The sequence below is a fragment of the Gnatocerus cornutus genome, chromosome 4 (genome assembly GCF_029298725.1).
Source record: "Gnatocerus cornutus isolate USDA-ARS CGAHR chromosome 4, icGnaCorn1.1, whole genome shotgun sequence".
In the NCBI taxonomy this organism is placed as follows: Eukaryota; Metazoa; Arthropoda; class Insecta; order Coleoptera; family Tenebrionidae; genus Gnatocerus; species Gnatocerus cornutus.
Genome location: NC_142236.1, coordinates 18,745,263 through 18,761,433, shown reverse-complemented (window position 1 = coordinate 18,761,433; position 16,171 = coordinate 18,745,263). Strand labels below are relative to the sequence as shown.

Sequence of the window (16,171 nt, the reverse complement as noted above, 5' to 3'; positions counted from 1 at the left end):
GTGGTCACGATGTCTTCTTTTACGATATTTTCCCATTGCCTAACGTTTGTTGGCTAATTTCTTCAAAACTCGGGAAAAAAACGTGAACGTGTTATGGCACGAAAATGAAGAATGGCAGAACCGCCAGTAAGCAGGCCTACCAACAGGCTGGGTGGCGGGAGTTTTGAATTTGCTTACTTTAAATATCGTGCGTGTTATGGAGAGAATGGGGGTACTACCTATATTCTAATGATGTCGAAGTGCAAGATGAGTGGCATAATTAACACTGTAATTACTCATTTAGCGTATGATTCTAAGCTACATTGTTTAACAAAAAAATTTTCAATCAAAAGATACTACTATAATTAACAAACAACTAAGTTAATAATGTGTATATTATATTATAACAAACTGTTAAAAGTTGCATGTGTGGTAGCGTCGACTCTGAAGATTCTATCTAGACTTCTTGTCACCTGGAAGACCTGGCAATCATTTTTAGTACTCACTATTGTTCGAGCGACACACAGAAAACGGGGTATTTTGTCTACTTTTGAATAGTCCGTTCTACCCCGAAAGCGTTTGTACTACCTGAGCTCCGCCTTTCAATCGACCAGTACAGAAAGACGCGACGTCAAGTGCGAGATTCAATATGACTCAGTTTGCTTTTCTTTACTAGTAAACTTTTTCAATGGCGCACCAATATCTTAAATTTGCAAAATTCGCTACTCTGAGTGTGAGTGTAAAAAAACCTTTTCTCCGATCAGTGGATATAGTTAAATTGTTTTTACGATAAAGCCGTTAAATTTGCTTTATTACAACTAGGTAAATTATTTGCAAACATTACATTGTTGATATCTTTATGAAAATATTTTAACGAGTGTCTAAAATGCATTTCTTTAATTTTTAGAACATGACCAGATCGCTATACTGCCGCACTAAGCAAAAATGACTTATCTACATAAAAGTCCTAACTGAGATATCGAACTATTTGCGTTTATATTTGGTTCCACTATTTACTTTATGATCTTGTACTTCAAAATCCTAGTATATTTTTTAAAAGCGCTTTAAAATATAACTCTAAACTTGTCATTCAATTATTTCTTTCGGATTAGTTAATTTTGCACTTCAAGCGTTTCTTTGAACAAAATACTCCACATTTACTAAGCACAAATACCTTATCTGCAAATCAAATAATTATTATTATTGTTCTCGATAGTTTAGCTTTATTGTCATTATGTCATTAATGATAATTTAACAATTGTATATAAACAAATGAAATAATTTTTTTTAACAAGTTATGAACAAAAAATTAAATTATCTAAATTTGAATCGATCGTGGTTGTAGACAAATTAAGCCTTTTTAAAATCTTTTTTGTATTTAAGTGTTTTGTCTCTCTTTGGAATTTTACCGTTATAAACTTGTGTAAATATTGAACGGGGATTTAGCTTATTTACTTTAAATAAACTGATATCATTCATTTATGTAAAAACAATATTCATTTGCATGTCAATCACTGACGTTTTAGAAGATTTATTCTTATCGCATTTGTTGATTTAATTTGTACTACTGCAAGTTGCACTTTCTGGCAATTAACTAAGTAAAAAAAAAGGAAAATAAAGCCCAATTCTTATTATTATTATCATAATTTAACATCCAAAACTTCATTTATTTCACATTGTCTGTCTTTCCCTACACTATTTCTGCAGTTTTTCTTACATTTACATGCGTCTTTAACAGTGCTAAGCTCGCATTGCAGTTTGCTTCTTTTTGTTTCGTTCACTTAAAGATTTGTCGCAACGTCTTCTTTTCCTTAAAATTTTTTTTTTTGCGAAATAATTTTTCTTCTCTAGCTTTTTACTTTCCATGTTTTCCTGAATAACACAATCCGGGCTCTCATTGTCGCTCACATACATAAAATGCATCTGCGAACCGATATAATGGAAATGACATTATTTGAAGTAATTTTAATTTACCTTGAAACAACTCTGCTTAACTTAATAAATAAACAAACAACAAATCCGTACACAAGTAGATTACAGCGTTGTCCAACGAAATAAAAATGACAAATATAAAATTGAATTCTACCAAATAAGTTTTTGTTGCACAATGAACTTAGTGAAAATGCAGATAGGTCTTAATTGCTTAGCAAACTTATAAAAACTGCAGATAAGGTATAATTCATAACAGTTTTTTCATTACATAGAGTGAATATTCGTAATTTTTTGTTTATTGGAATAATAATACTTGGGTTTAACAGTTTGTATTTATCAAAAACTCCATTTTCCAAAAATATGTAGATAAGTCATTTTCGCTTAGTACGGCAGTATACATAGCGTAGAGCTCTTAAATAAAAAAATGTGAAAATGCATTTTATCCTAATTACAACATAATATTATTATTTTAAATTGTTTACTAGAACCAAAGAGCTTTATTTCAACAATCGGAACAATTTGAATCATAAATTAATTATTCGACGAAGAAAATGGCTCGCTTGAATTGCTCAATCAAATTAAATTTCATGTTTTATCTGAATATAAAAATTTATTCAATAATAATTAAAGTAACTTCAAATTTCATCTCATACATGTGCTTTCTTTGTTATCAAAGATTTATGAAATGCATCAAATTTGATGCAATTGTATTTGAAGAATTCAACAAAATTCATCTTATTTCGTAACATTAATTAAATAACCTTGAAACAAACAGTCAAAGTGAAACTAAAAGCACCCTGTTAAATTTAAGGGATGGCCTCGGCTTGCCTTTAAAATAAGCGGCTTTTTAACGTATTTATGTTACAGTTATTAACATTACAAGCAATGTAAAGGAGTTTTTACCGGCGTCAGAAGGGTTACCTTCTGTAGCCATAAATTGCGTGTATTGTTGAATATTTTATTTGTTCCTCACTTATAAAAAATAATAATTTATAATGTATCTACTTACGAAATTTCAATAATGAAATAAAATCGTATGAGCTTTAGATGCGTTGCATAGTACTTGTTTTGTTGTTTATTCATGTCACTAATTTTTCGTCCGTTCGGTGTTCGGTGCATTCGGTGTTTTTGATAAAAATGGATGTGTCTGAGGAAATTCTGTGCGAGGCAGCAAGTGCAGTGGCAAATTTACTGCCAAAAATAATCCTTGTCAAGATACGAGAACGAATACAAAAAATTCAAAAAGTGTCAGAAAAAGAAGGAGTGACCTCCGTTACCGAAGAGGTTGTTGGCTTACTTCAACAATTTGAGCGACAAGTTCAAGCCTAATTCTTTGTGGTCAAAATGGTCAATACTAAAGAGTTGTTTAGAACTTAAAGAAAACATTGATGTTCGCAGGTTCATTTTTGAAAAACTTAAATTGTCAATGTATTAACTTTTCATTTTTTGATTTTATAAAGTTTCCACGTTCAGAATCCCAGACATCTGCTTGCACCGAGGGTACAAGTTCAATGCACTGCCTGGCATCTTCAATATTAGTGGAAATACCAACTGTACTATGATATTTAATGTACACGATAGTAATAAGACAGAATTTTCTAATGTTAATGATAATTAAAGTGTTCAAAAATTTGGCTGTCACTTCAATAATTTTGACGTTCGAAGGTATATGAGAGCGGGCGTGAAATTTTACTGGCTTGCGTTTTAAAGCTTTACTGCCTTGCCAGTTATCAGACATTTTCAAGGTGCATACAGTGACTTGATAAACTGATGTTTACAAGTGAGGAACAAATAAAATATTTTTTTATATTAGAGATTAACCAAATAATTTACCTGCATTTTCAAGATGTGGTTAACCTCGTTAAGCTCGTTCAACCCATATCCTTTTTTAGCCTTGAAAACAGGGTTTTGCATCTGAATGTATAAACTAATTTACATTATTTTGTATGTCAATACTTTCACCCCTCTTAAACAAGTTTTGTGTTATAATATAAATGCTCACTGCTTCATGGGCCATTTATTATTTTCCGAGTTCTAAAATGAACGAATTCAATTCTGTTTTAGCCGGTGTCGTCATTATTTTGTGTGTATTTCTAATAACAAAAGTCCTTTGGAATCGGCGATGGCTCTACTACTATTCATGGGTTTTACCAGGACCGTTCTCGTTGCCTATGATAGGAAGTCTTTCCCTGGTGTTGTCTGGACAAAAAGGTAAATTTGTAAAGTTTTAACTAAACTCATCCTTGTTTCTAGATGTTCTTAAGACGGGGCTTAATGTGTTCTCAAGTTATCCTTCAGTCTTTAGATTATGGTTGGGCCCTGAAATGGTCATCAGCACTACAAAAATAAATCAAGTGGAATACATACTCACCAACTGCCTCCATAAATCAAATGTGCTGATATATTCATATTTTGACGATGTCTTTACTTCACTCTTTACAACGACCTGTAATTTTGATTACTTTTTAAGACGAATTGTGACGATAGGTTTCAGTTCATAAATGGCAACAACGCAGGAAAAACCTGAATCGCAGTTTCAACCAAAATATTTTAAACTCTTACTTTGATGCTCAATTAAAATGGGCGAATGTGATGTTGAAGAAGTTGGAACTCCACTGCGGAAGAACACACGATTTAATGCCGACTGTTTGGACCACAACGTTGGATACAATTTTTGGTATTTTTTATAATATGGTTGTTCAATTTAGTTTATTTCTTGTTTAGAAACGTTCGGAGGCGTAGATGTGACAACCCTGCCAGAAGACAATTTAAAGTTTATATCAATGATTGTAAGGTAGGAAATATTTAAAAAAAACACTCCGTATATTCTAGGCTTACTTTAATTTTTTATTGTTTTGGAACAACAATTCTCTATCCGAAACATTAAATGCTTCAAAATTTGTTGTTTGTAGACCTATGTTAAAGAATGATATATTTTGGATTCTTCATGGAATTCTGCGTAAAATGAGCATAATAGTTTTAGTTTAGATACATAATTTTTTCGACAAATTAAATTTTTTTATATTGGAATGTGTAAATGCTGATTATTATGTAAAACAGCACCTGACACGCTATTGTAAAATCCGTATTTATCAATTTGTCATAGTTTCAGAGCCTTTATTATTTTTTTAAAAAAACTTTGCTATCCGAAAGGTTAAACGCTTAGTTATTTGTAGACCTGCGTTAAAGAATGTTATATGTTTTGGTTTGAACGTTAAATTCTGCGTGAAATGAGTGTCAATAATTTAAATTTGCGCGGCAGATAACCGAAATATTGACAAAATTAGAGTAAGAAACATGATTTTTTCAAAAAATTGAAATTTTATTTTCGAGATATGTAAGACGAGACCAAATTCTTTTATTTGCTATTGTTTTGGAGATATGGAGGTTTATACAGGGTCCGGCAGCAATTGTGTCCAACCCTAAAATTGTCCTTAATTTTAAAGATAAAATTTGGAAAGTTTGCATAAGCTTATAGTTGACAAAGTTCTAGAAGCTGACGCAAAAACGTGTTTTTTATCACTGTTCGTTTGATGTCGCGACGTCTAAGAAGTATAATTTTTAATGATTTTTGAGTTTTTGCCGAAATACTCGCAAATTCAAAAAAAAACACGCACTCATCTAACTTTAAATAATGCAAAATATGCCGAAATTTGGGTTAATATGCAAAAATGCAGAAATATGCATTTTGCATAACATCCGAGCTCTAATAAATCAGTTTAGTCGTTAGCCCACTGTAGCAGTTATAAAACTTGGTCGTACAAATGGTGAAATCTATTTGGCCGTTCAATTAGTCTTTTGGTCGTCTAACCAGCATCTTTTGTACGAAGAACTGTTTGTCGAGCGAATGTTGAATCCTTTATACTATTTCGACTGGATTTGGAAACAAAGTTCAAAATTCAAAAATCTGACAGTTTCAAAAAAACTTTTCATGAATCAGATAAGAGAAGTATGTCATTTAAAAGAAGAATCATTAATTCCATGTGTTCTTTTTTAGACAATTCGTAAGAAGAAGAACTCGGAAGACGTGGCCCATGACAGTAATGATTTTATTAGTCGTGCTATTAAAGGAGATTATTCTTCAAAAGATCTAGAAGAAGAAATTGCATTTCTCATGATTGCAGGAAGTGAAACTGTAGCTATTGTCGTATGTAGTGTTCTTTTAACGATGAGCATTTATCCGGAAGTTCAGGTAAGCACAGTTTACTTTTCCAACAGTCATCTATTAACTCTGATTACAGACTAAACTCTATGAAGAACAGAAACAGATTAGCCTTCTCAGCGATGGGGAATTAACTCTTGAAAACCTCAATCAACTAGACTATACGGAGCGAGTAATTAAGGAAACAATGAGACTTGTTACTCCAGCACCTATTTTAGGACGCTACATAGATAAAACCATTGAAATAGGTAATTTTTTTAATTTAATTAACAAACTCTCATTAACAATTGTTTTAGATGGTCAGGTATTTCCAGAAGGTAGTTGTGTCAGCATTCCGGTCCTACTCATCCACAGGGATCCAGAATTCTGGCCTGATCCTTTTAAATTTGATCCAGATAGGTTTCTACCGGAAGAAGTTAAAAAGAGACCACGTTGTGCATATTTGCCGTTTAGTGTGGGGTCTAGAAATTGCATAGGTACTAATACTCAATACTGAAATTTGTTCTGAAGCTTTGATTGCAGGCTTTAACTATGGGATGACAAACATGAAACTTCTGTTAGCTAAAATAATCAAGAATTTTGAAGTTCTTCCGAGTCAATACAAGTCGTTGTGTGAAGTTGAGACAATTTTTCATATTATTCAGAAACCCAGGGACGGTTTTCAAGTGTCATTGAGGCAACGATAAATGTAAATAACGATCGTGAATTATAAAATTAAAAGTTTTCTTCTGTGGTCGTCTACTGATTTTTAAGGTTGATCGCAAGAATTTGAATCATAAATGAATTATTCGACGAAGAAAATGGCTCGCTTGAATTGCTCAATCAAATTAAATTTCATGTTTTATCTGAATATAAAAATTCATTCAATAATCATTAAAGTAACTAAAGTACAGTCTGTTTCACGAACTTATCCCGATCTACCATAAAAGCGTTCAGAACAAGAAATGAAGTACGTTTATGGTTTTATCTCTTTCTATCATAACTAAAGCTAAAGCAAACCAAGAACGTATAACATTAAGATTGTGTTTCTCTCTGTTCTTTTCCAATTTAAGAAGTAAAGAGAGACAGAAGCTCTCAAATATGCCGAGTGTTAGATCAGCTCTCAGGGTGCAACTAGGAATGCGAACACCGACAACAATAGAACACAAAAATCACTAAAGAATTGCACAAAATTTACTCTAAGAAAACATAAAAAAAATTACCTAAATGTAAGTTCACTTGAGTACCTGAGAGATTAGTACCCGTGACTCACTGAACCTGACTTGGAACAAAATAATGAGAATTTAAATTTTTAAAAGTAAAGTAAGATTTGACAGCGTACTCTGTCAAATACAGACAGAGCGGGATGTCGGTACTTGAACCGTACTCTTAAATTTTTATGAGAGATCGGGATAAGTTGGTGAAATAGACTGTATACATGTGCTTTCTTTGTTATCAAAAATTTATGAAATGCATCAAATTTGATGCAGTTGCATTTGAAGAATTCAACAAAATTCTTCTTATTTCGTAACATTAATTAAATAACCTTGAAACAAACAGTCAAAGTGAAACTAAAAGCACCCTGTTAAATTTAAAGGATGGCCTCGGCTTGCCTTTAAAATAAGCAGCTTTTTAACGTTTTTATGTTAAAATTTTAACAGACTTCGGTGATACAGAATAGGAATTTCACTTCTAGAAACCTTTAAAATTTCAACACACCTTTAAATTTAAGAGACCTGATACAGAATAGCGCGGGTCTGTTAAATTTAAAGGCATGTTAAAATTTTCAAGATCCTTTAAACAAAATTCCTATTCTGTATCAGCCAAGTCTGTTAAAATTTTAACCAAGGTACGTTAAATTATCAAAATTACAATTTATTCCCCAAACACCAAATTTGACAACAAATTTTTTAATCAGTTTAATCATCGCTCTGATGGTGATAGCATTGCTATCGAAACGCGCGTCAGCATTTTTTGTCAAATTTGGTGTTTGGGGAATAAATTGTAATTTTGATAATTTGTCAACAACACCAAGAATTGATCCAATAAATTTTCTTTGAAGGTACGTTAAAAAGCTACTTATTTTAAGGACTAATCGAAGCCATCCCTTAAATTTAACAGCATTACCACAATTACCACATTTTTATTGTCTTACATTTGTACCAAAATATTCACTCTGTTTTGTTCTTCTTGTTATTATTCTGGTATTTTTTAATTATTGGGGTAATTTTCACATCTTAAATGAGGTATACCAAAAGTTTGTTAATTTTTTTAAATTAATTTTACGTATTTTAGTTCTTGCTTTAATGTTTTGTTATGCTGATACGTAGATTGATCGAAACTGTGAAGTTCTAATAATGTTTTATAGGGATTAGAAACAAAAAAAATGCGTACTCCACCGTAAAGCTCTTCAATGGGTCTTTCCAAAAAAGTGCCATGTCCTATATCTATCTTTAAAAATTAAAAGGATTATTTCACTCCTCAAAGAAAGTTGACTGTAGAAAGGTATAATTACGTGTGTTGTTTGTCCTTTTTCTACCAAAATTGACTCAGCGTTTTTTGAAATTCTACGAGTAAATGCCCTAAAAGGCCTCTGCTTCGTTTTCGTTGGCTTACCCTGTATATTTATTGGAAAACTTTTTGATGATGAAGAGTTCTTAGTTTGCTTTTGAACCAACAAAATTACAGGACGGAAATTTTTATTTGGGTCAAAAAAGTATTTAGATTGATACAAAACCGACTTAATAGTGTATTACCAATTGTTGTTCTTTTGGCGATATCAAAAAAATAAAAAATAATACAATTACTTTCAAAATAATTGTAGTTTCATGAATTATCTTAAGTTTCACAATGACAATAACCCAATGAGACCTGGACACTCTTTATTTATCAGCTAAAATTACAGTTTGACACAGTTTCATCTTGAAACTCGGTGAATTACTTACACACTATCAAACTTATCAGATAATAATATAAGAACACGTTAATGATATTTAGTAGATAAAACCTATATAAGTTGACACCTTTTGCCCAAATCCATTAAATATTTGTCTGTAAATCATTGATCACAAAATGAAATATTATTTGTTGCTTCTAACTACTGCACCGTTTTTGGTTTCAGCCAACACTAGTAAGCAATTTTGTGTATTTAAAACATGATGACCATCTTAGCTTTTTTTCAGACTCTCGCATTATTGGTGGCAAAAATGCTACAGATGGCCAATTTCCATTTGCTGCAGCAATACATGTCCAAACTGCATTTAGTAGATACTTCTGTGGGGGTGCAGTAATTCGTGATCGATGGGTGCTCACTTCAGGTCACTGTGTTTACACGTGAGATTTTAAATAACTAAACTGTCTAATTAAGAAAGCGTTTTAGTGCTACACTTTTAACCATTCAGTTGGGTTCTGTTACTCTGACAAAATCAGATCCTGCCAGAGTTACTGCTACAAGTGCAGAGTATTTTATTCATCCGGACTTTGATCCAACGTCATTTGCTAATGATGTTGCTCTAATTAAACTAAGAAGTAATGTGACTGAGCATGGTTAATTTAATATTGCTATAAAAAATACACATATCTGACCAAGAATAATTTTAGATTCTGTAGAAAATTGTCGGATCTATGTAATAAACGTTCCGGTCAATGCTCGAATGGTGACTTTAGGATGGGGTCAAACCAGCGACTGTAAGAAAATTTTTTCTTTGGTGCGGGGTTAAATTAAATTTACTGTTGGTTAATATGACAATTTTTTCACTACTAGCACAAAAACTCAAGTTTTCGAACCTAAAATTGTGTAAAAATGCTGTTTTAGTTTCCAATTTCAGTACGTCAAAATTGCGAACTACGTTTACACCCATCTGTCAACATCTTGTGTCACTAATGACATCTATCCTTTGGCTTGCTTTAGATTGTAACGGAAGTCTTACTTGGTGAAATTGTCACTTTGTCGATGTTAATTAACGATTTCTGGTGTCCATAAAGTGCAACATGCCCGTGTTAATCAAAATTACCCTTTATAAAAGTGAATGAAGTGACTTGTGAAGTTTTGGTGTAAACGTAGTTTGCCGCTGCGCTGTCAGAATTTTGAAAACTAACTTGATAAAACAGCGTTTTTTTCGCAAATTTTAAACACAATTTGCATTAGATTTAAAATAAAAACTCTGATATTTTGTATCACAGTTATGTTGGAAAAAAATTGAATTCGCGAATATTTCCGCAAAAACTCAAGAATCGCTAAAAATTATAATTCTTAGGCGTCGCGACGCCAACCAAACCGTGATAAAACTTTGTCAACTATGAGCGTATGCAAATTTTCAAAATTTTGTCTTTAAAATTAAAGACGATTTTGGGGGTGGACACAAGTGTTGCCGGACCCTGTATATAATTTAATGTTTTTTTAAGATGTCTATTTAAAATTTCTCTAGAATTTTTGCTCATTAGTTTGCACATCAAACAGCTGCAACTCACAATATTTATTAGCGACCAGGAGGAGAGAAAATCTACTTCTGCTCGGGTTAAAAGCAACATAGACAATAATGCATTTTTAAGCTAGTAGTGAAAAAAATGTTGTTTCCACTTTTTGTGTTTCGTGTTTGGTGCGCTATTGCAATTTTGTCACTGTCACTGTACTCGTAGATTTAAGATTTTAAAACTAGAATTCTATTTAAGCTGAAACTAACTTGTCTGAGTATCTTCAATATGTCGAAGTATTTACTTTATCCCACGAAGAATGTGAATTAATGTACGGAGACAAAATTCCTGATTCTTTGTTTTGTGCAGAAGGAAATGTGAACGAAGGAACATGTTTGGTAAAAAAAACAAATCTTATTTAATTGAGATTTATTTGTGGCAAATAATTTCAGGGTGACGCTGGTGGTCCAATTTTTGATGAGAGTAATGGATATTGTGCTATCTGGGGAATTGCAAGTTTCGTTAGTTCAACTGGATGCGAAAATAGTCAACCTTCAGGATTTACAAAAGTCCCGAAATATAGTGACTGGATAGACAATATCATTAGTTCAAACTAGATGAACAGATAAATGTAACAGTCTTATAACATATTAAGTGTCAACTTATAAGTAGACTAAGAAACATTATTTGTAAATACATTATAAACTTTCCTAATTTGTATTTTAAAATTTTCCATGTTTTTATAGCATTTTGTATCGAAACGGTCAGCATTCAAAACGAATGCAAAAATAGCGAATGCAGATCTGCAATCTGATTTAGAATCTGAAGCCTTCTTTAGAAATGACTTTCCACTGCTCCAGTACTAAGTGTAATTTTCACGCTAATTTTCAATAAACGAATGAGACCTGGAAACTTTTTTTTTATCAACTAACATTTGACACAGTTTTTTCTTAAAATTCTTGAATTACCTCACAGTATAAAACTTATCACGAAAAGATAATAGATAAGAACAAGTTGATGCCATTCAGTAGATAAACCCTCTTTAGGTTGACTCGTTTTGGTCCAAATTCATTATTTGTCAGTATATGATTCATTACAAAATGCAATATTTTTTATTTCTTCTAAGTGTTGCACCGCTTTTGGTTTCCGCCACCAATGGTAAAAAATTTTGTCTGTTTAAATTATGATGAGTGTTTTAACTTTTTTTCAGCCTCACGCATTATTGGTGGAAAAAATGCTACAGATGGCCAATTTCCATTTGCTGCAGCTATACAAGTTGAAACTTCATTTAGTCGATACTTCTGTGGAGGTGCAGTGATCTTTGATCAATGGGTGCTCACTTCAGGTCATTGCGTTTACACGTGAGTTTTTAAATAACACTACTTTCTAATTACGATAGCTTTTTAGTGCTACACACTTAACCATTCAGTTGGGATCGGTTACTCTAACAATGTCGGATCCTAACAGAGTTACCGTTACAAGTACGGAGTATTTTATTCACCCAGCGTTTGATCCAACGACATTCGCAAATGATGTTGCCCTTATTAAACTAAGAACTAGTGTGACTGAGCATGGTTAACTTAACTTTCTATAAAATGAACACATTTCTGACAAGGTAAATTTTTAGATTCTGTAGAAAGTTGTACCATATATGGTGGTGAGGTTCCTAGCAACACTGAGATGGTAACTTTAGGATGGGGTCAAACTAGCGACTGTAAGAATTTGTTTTTTTGCCACGGGGTAGAACTAAATTTGTAAAATTATAATACTTTTTTCTAATTTATATTTTAAACATTACCAAGTTGCTATGGAAACAAAGCTATTCTAACATTCCGTATCGAAATGGATATTCTAGCACTGAAAACGAATGCAAAAATAGCGAAAATAGCTTTGTTACAAGAACAAATTAGGAAAAATAATATAAAAACCTCGTTCATAAGACCATTTAGGCACTCATCCATTATAAAACTCGCGGCTTTGCCGCTCGTTTTATAAACTTGGACTCGTGCCTAAAAATTTGCCTTATGAAACTCGGTGTTTTAATATACTATTCAGCAATTATTGGGTTAGATAACATATTAATTAAATTTAAACTCAAATTAATTCGGTAAAATGATAAGGTATCTTAATAACTCAGACACCTGATTCTTAGGCAAACCGCACTTTTGTATCTGTTAAAGTTTCGAAAATATAAAGATTTAAAAAAAAAATAAATCGGGATTTTTAGACCGGATTTTTAGGTAAAAAACGCGACAAAAACCTTAGTGAAACGGTTTCTTTCTTTCTGTTTTAGTTTTGGAGTTATCGAAGTCTATTACAGGAACTAAAAATTTACTATCCGCAGCTTTAAACCCTTGTAACTCAGATATTTATTGGCATACAAAATTGCACAGTTGTAAATTTTGCGTAAAATTCTGCGCAAAATGAGTATACCCATAATTTAACTTTGCTCCGCAAATAAGCGAGATTTCGACCAAATTAGAATTAGAAATCTAATTAAAAAAAATAATTCAAATTCCGGATGTGTGACATATGATAGGAAAAACTGCGTGTTTGTATTTGTTATATTTTCTTTTTCTGAGATAATGCTTAAAAAATTGAAAAACAAGTTTCCTCAATAGTAAGGTATTACTCCTCATTTATTTTGAATAATAAATAAAATAAATTTCAAGGTCATAATTTGTGAAAATTGTGATCCTTCGCGTACCAAAAAAATGTAAAAAAAAATCCAAACTCTCTTTTTTTGCAGGACAAAAAAAAATTGGGAAAATGGCAACATTGCTGAACTGTTCTCCTAATAATTCCAATTTTCAGTATTCAAAGCCATAGTAACGTTGCTGTTGTATTGTTGGCGTTAGTCAGGTCGGCTCATGAACGAGTAATGTAACTATGGTTTTAAGTGAACGATACCACACTGATCGAGATTGTTCATTAAAAAATCTTCTTAACAGTTTTCAGGCAATTCTTACAAGACTTTTCCGATTTTTTTCTGCACCATGCCTTTGCGCAAAATGTTCTTTAGGTAACAAATTCATTTGAACCTAAAATTATTGCACAGAAATCGTTAATTTTGGCATTAAACTTTTACTTTTTAATCTATCCTCTCGAAAAATTGAAGACATGGATTTTTTTTTAACATTTTTCCGGTGATCTATGACATTGTCCGATAATACAGTATCACGGTCATGCGCGATTTTCCGGACACCCCGTATTTCAAATAAATGAGGAGTACTATGGTGCACCTGAGTCTTGGACAGAATTGTCATTTGGTTGTCATAATTTCTAAACTTTTAATTTTTGACTTAATTGTCATTTCGACATTTTTGCAATATTAAAAAACCAACTTTCGCTTTCTTATGCCGGTGCATCAATTAAAATAAGTCGCATCTCGCTAAAAAGCGTTTTCAAAATTTGTTTAAATTTTTATTAACGTCAGTCATAACGACAATAAAGTTAGAATTACATCACGACTTTTTAAAGTGACAAGAAAGTACCTACTGTTCTAAATTTAGTGTGCACCATAGTACATTCCAAATTGAAAATTAAAAAAAATAAATTTTTGGATATGTATTGTATGGATGGATTTTTAGGTAAAAAAAACGCAAGAAAAACGATGGTAAAAACCACTTATTATGCTCTGTCTTAGTTTCAAATTTATCAAGCTTTAAACATTTCGGAATTAAAAAATTACTATCCGCAACTTTAAATGATTCTAATTCGGTTATTAATAAACGCAAGTCAAAAATTCAAACAGTTTTGGATTCTGCGTAAAATACTACGTAAAATTGGCACCAATAACTAAAGCGAGAAATCGGCCGGTTTAGAATTAGGCGACTGCGGTGATTCTACAGTAATTTGAATTTTGATTACCTTTAAAGTGCAGTACGGGTGTTCCAATTTTGATCAAACTTAAAATTAAAAATCAATTGCCAAATTAATTTCTCTTATTATTTGGTGACTAAAATACTTAAATTTGATTTACAAGTGAGCAAATAATACATAGAGGTGTCCGAAAAGTGCCGCACCACCTTGAAAGAGCGTAATTGGGTGGTCCCCAAAGAATGTTATAAAAAATTCACACCCTCCGTTTTTGTAGTAGGAACAAGATAAAATTAAGAAAATAACAATATTGCTGATGTGTTCCTCCAATAATTTAAAATTTCAGTATTCAAACCCATAGAAACGTTGCTGTTGTATCGTTGGCGTTAGACAAGTCGGCTCTTGAACAAGCAATGTAACTATGGTTTTATGTAAACGATGCCACACTGATCGACATTGTTGTCGATTTTTTCAGCCATTTTTTACAAAATTTCCTCGATTTTTTTTGCACCATGCCTTTGTGCAAAATGTTCTTTAGGTAGATAACAAATTCTTTTGACCGTGAAATGATTGCGAAGAAATTGCTAATTTGGAATAAAACTTTTACTGTTCAATTTATTATACTATCTCGAAAAAGTCATGGATTTTTTTTTAACATTTTTCCGGTGATGTATGGCATTGCCCGATGATACAGCATCACGGTGGTGCGCGACTTTCCGAACAACTGTATATTCAAAAAAGCGCTAATGGATCATTTCCACATCGGATACGATAATAAATTCGTTCCATAGGAAAAAATTAAAAAAAAATTAATATTGAAAATAAAAAAAAATAGCATAAAATCTCATTTCAATTAACATTAAAAACACGTCCTTACAAACCTAAAAACCGATTTTTTAATACTTTTAATGTCCTATTTGAGTGGACTACTGCAATTTTTAAACTTGAATTCTATTCTAGCTGAAACTAACTTGTCTGAGTATCTTCAATACGTTGAAGTAACTTCTTTAACCGACAAAGATTGTAAATTAATTTACGGAGACAAAATTCCTGATTCTCTATTTTGTGCAGAAGGAAATGTGAACGAAGGAACATGTTTGGTAAAAAAGCAAAATTTCATTCAATTGACAATCGTAACAAATAATTTCAGGGTGACGCTGGTGGTCCAATTTTTGATGTCAATGGAACTTGTGGTCTCTGGGGAATTGCAAGTTTTATTAGTTCAACTGGATGCGAAAATACTCAACCTTCAGGATTTACAAAAGTTCCAGACTATATCGACTGGATAATTATGACCATCAATGAAAACTAGAATTGCAGTAGAGTGCCGATTATCCGTGTTCGACGAGGTGCAAATTGTCACAGATAAAAAAATGAAACAATCTTATAATAAGATGTGAGGAGTTTACTATAGTTATTTATGTATTAAGGGCATAATGTGGATGTTTATGTTCGAGGGCAACTAGATTACAAGGTCGAGGGCCTTCGGCCCGAGACTTTGTAAGTTGCCCGAGATACATAAACATCAAGTTATGCCCGTGGTACATACAACGTTTTATGTCTTACCAATAAATTTTGATTTTTCAAAAATAAATATTTTCTCCACAAATACAAATTTCTGTTCTTGAATCTACATAAAGACTATAAAAAATACTTCACATGTCGTTTTGTGTTAGTTTAAAGATTTAATCAATTTTATTAATAATGGCTCTATATACAATTTCTGATTTATACACTGTTTATTTGCGATAATTGAAACCACAAAATACTATTGCAGTTGATTTATAATTTATTAATCATTAGTTAATTTGTTAATTACTAGGAACTATGTTATTAGCATTATTTTTATTACTGTTATTAAAATAATCTAGTGTCATGTCAATGAAA

General features: G+C 32.0%; 3 protein-coding genes across 4 annotated transcripts; all 3 read left to right on the top strand.

Annotated features, from left to right (window-relative positions):
• The first annotated feature begins 2,983 nt into the window (after window positions 1-2,983).
• LOC148176545 (cytochrome P450 4C1-like) lies at window positions 2,984-6,805 on the top strand. 2 transcript variants are annotated; one of them, XM_088033953.1, is made up of 10 exons: window positions 2,984-3,691; window positions 3,976-4,122; window positions 4,165-4,359; window positions 4,406-4,588; window positions 4,636-4,708; window positions 5,737-5,860; window positions 5,909-6,103; window positions 6,153-6,321; window positions 6,370-6,549; window positions 6,596-6,805. In XM_088033953.1, exons 1-10 carry the CDS (start codon window positions 3,682-3,684, stop codon window positions 6,757-6,759), a joined length of 1,440 nt encoding a protein of 479 aa, XP_087890079.1. In that variant the 5' UTR covers window positions 2,984-3,681; the 3' UTR covers window positions 6,760-6,805. The 2 variants fall into 2 exon arrangements, with proteins under 2 accessions (XP_087890079.1, XP_087890078.1); XM_088033952.1 differs by lacking the exon at window positions 2,984-3,691 and having other exon boundaries at window positions 3,721-4,122.
• A 2,259-nt stretch (window positions 6,806-9,064) lies between these two features.
• On the top strand, window positions 9,065-11,179 carry LOC148176544 (chymotrypsin BI-like). Its single transcript, XM_088033971.1, has 6 exons — window positions 9,065-9,182; window positions 9,235-9,385; window positions 9,432-9,598; window positions 9,653-9,739; window positions 10,724-10,863; window positions 10,918-11,179. Exons 1-6 carry the CDS (start codon window positions 9,125-9,127, stop codon window positions 11,080-11,082), a joined length of 768 nt encoding a protein of 255 aa, XP_087890097.1. The 5' UTR covers window positions 9,065-9,124; the 3' UTR covers window positions 11,083-11,179.
• Window positions 11,180-11,504: 325 nt separating this feature from the next.
• Window positions 11,505-15,899, top strand: LOC148176543 (brachyurin-like). Its single transcript, XM_088033970.1, has 6 exons — window positions 11,505-11,623; window positions 11,676-11,826; window positions 11,873-12,039; window positions 12,093-12,179; window positions 15,245-15,384; window positions 15,435-15,899. The coding sequence occupies exons 1-6, from the start codon at window positions 11,551-11,553 to the stop codon at window positions 15,594-15,596; spliced, it is 780 nt and encodes a 259-aa protein (XP_087890096.1). The 5' UTR covers window positions 11,505-11,550; the 3' UTR covers window positions 15,597-15,899.
• Window positions 15,900-16,171: the final 272 nt, after the last annotated feature.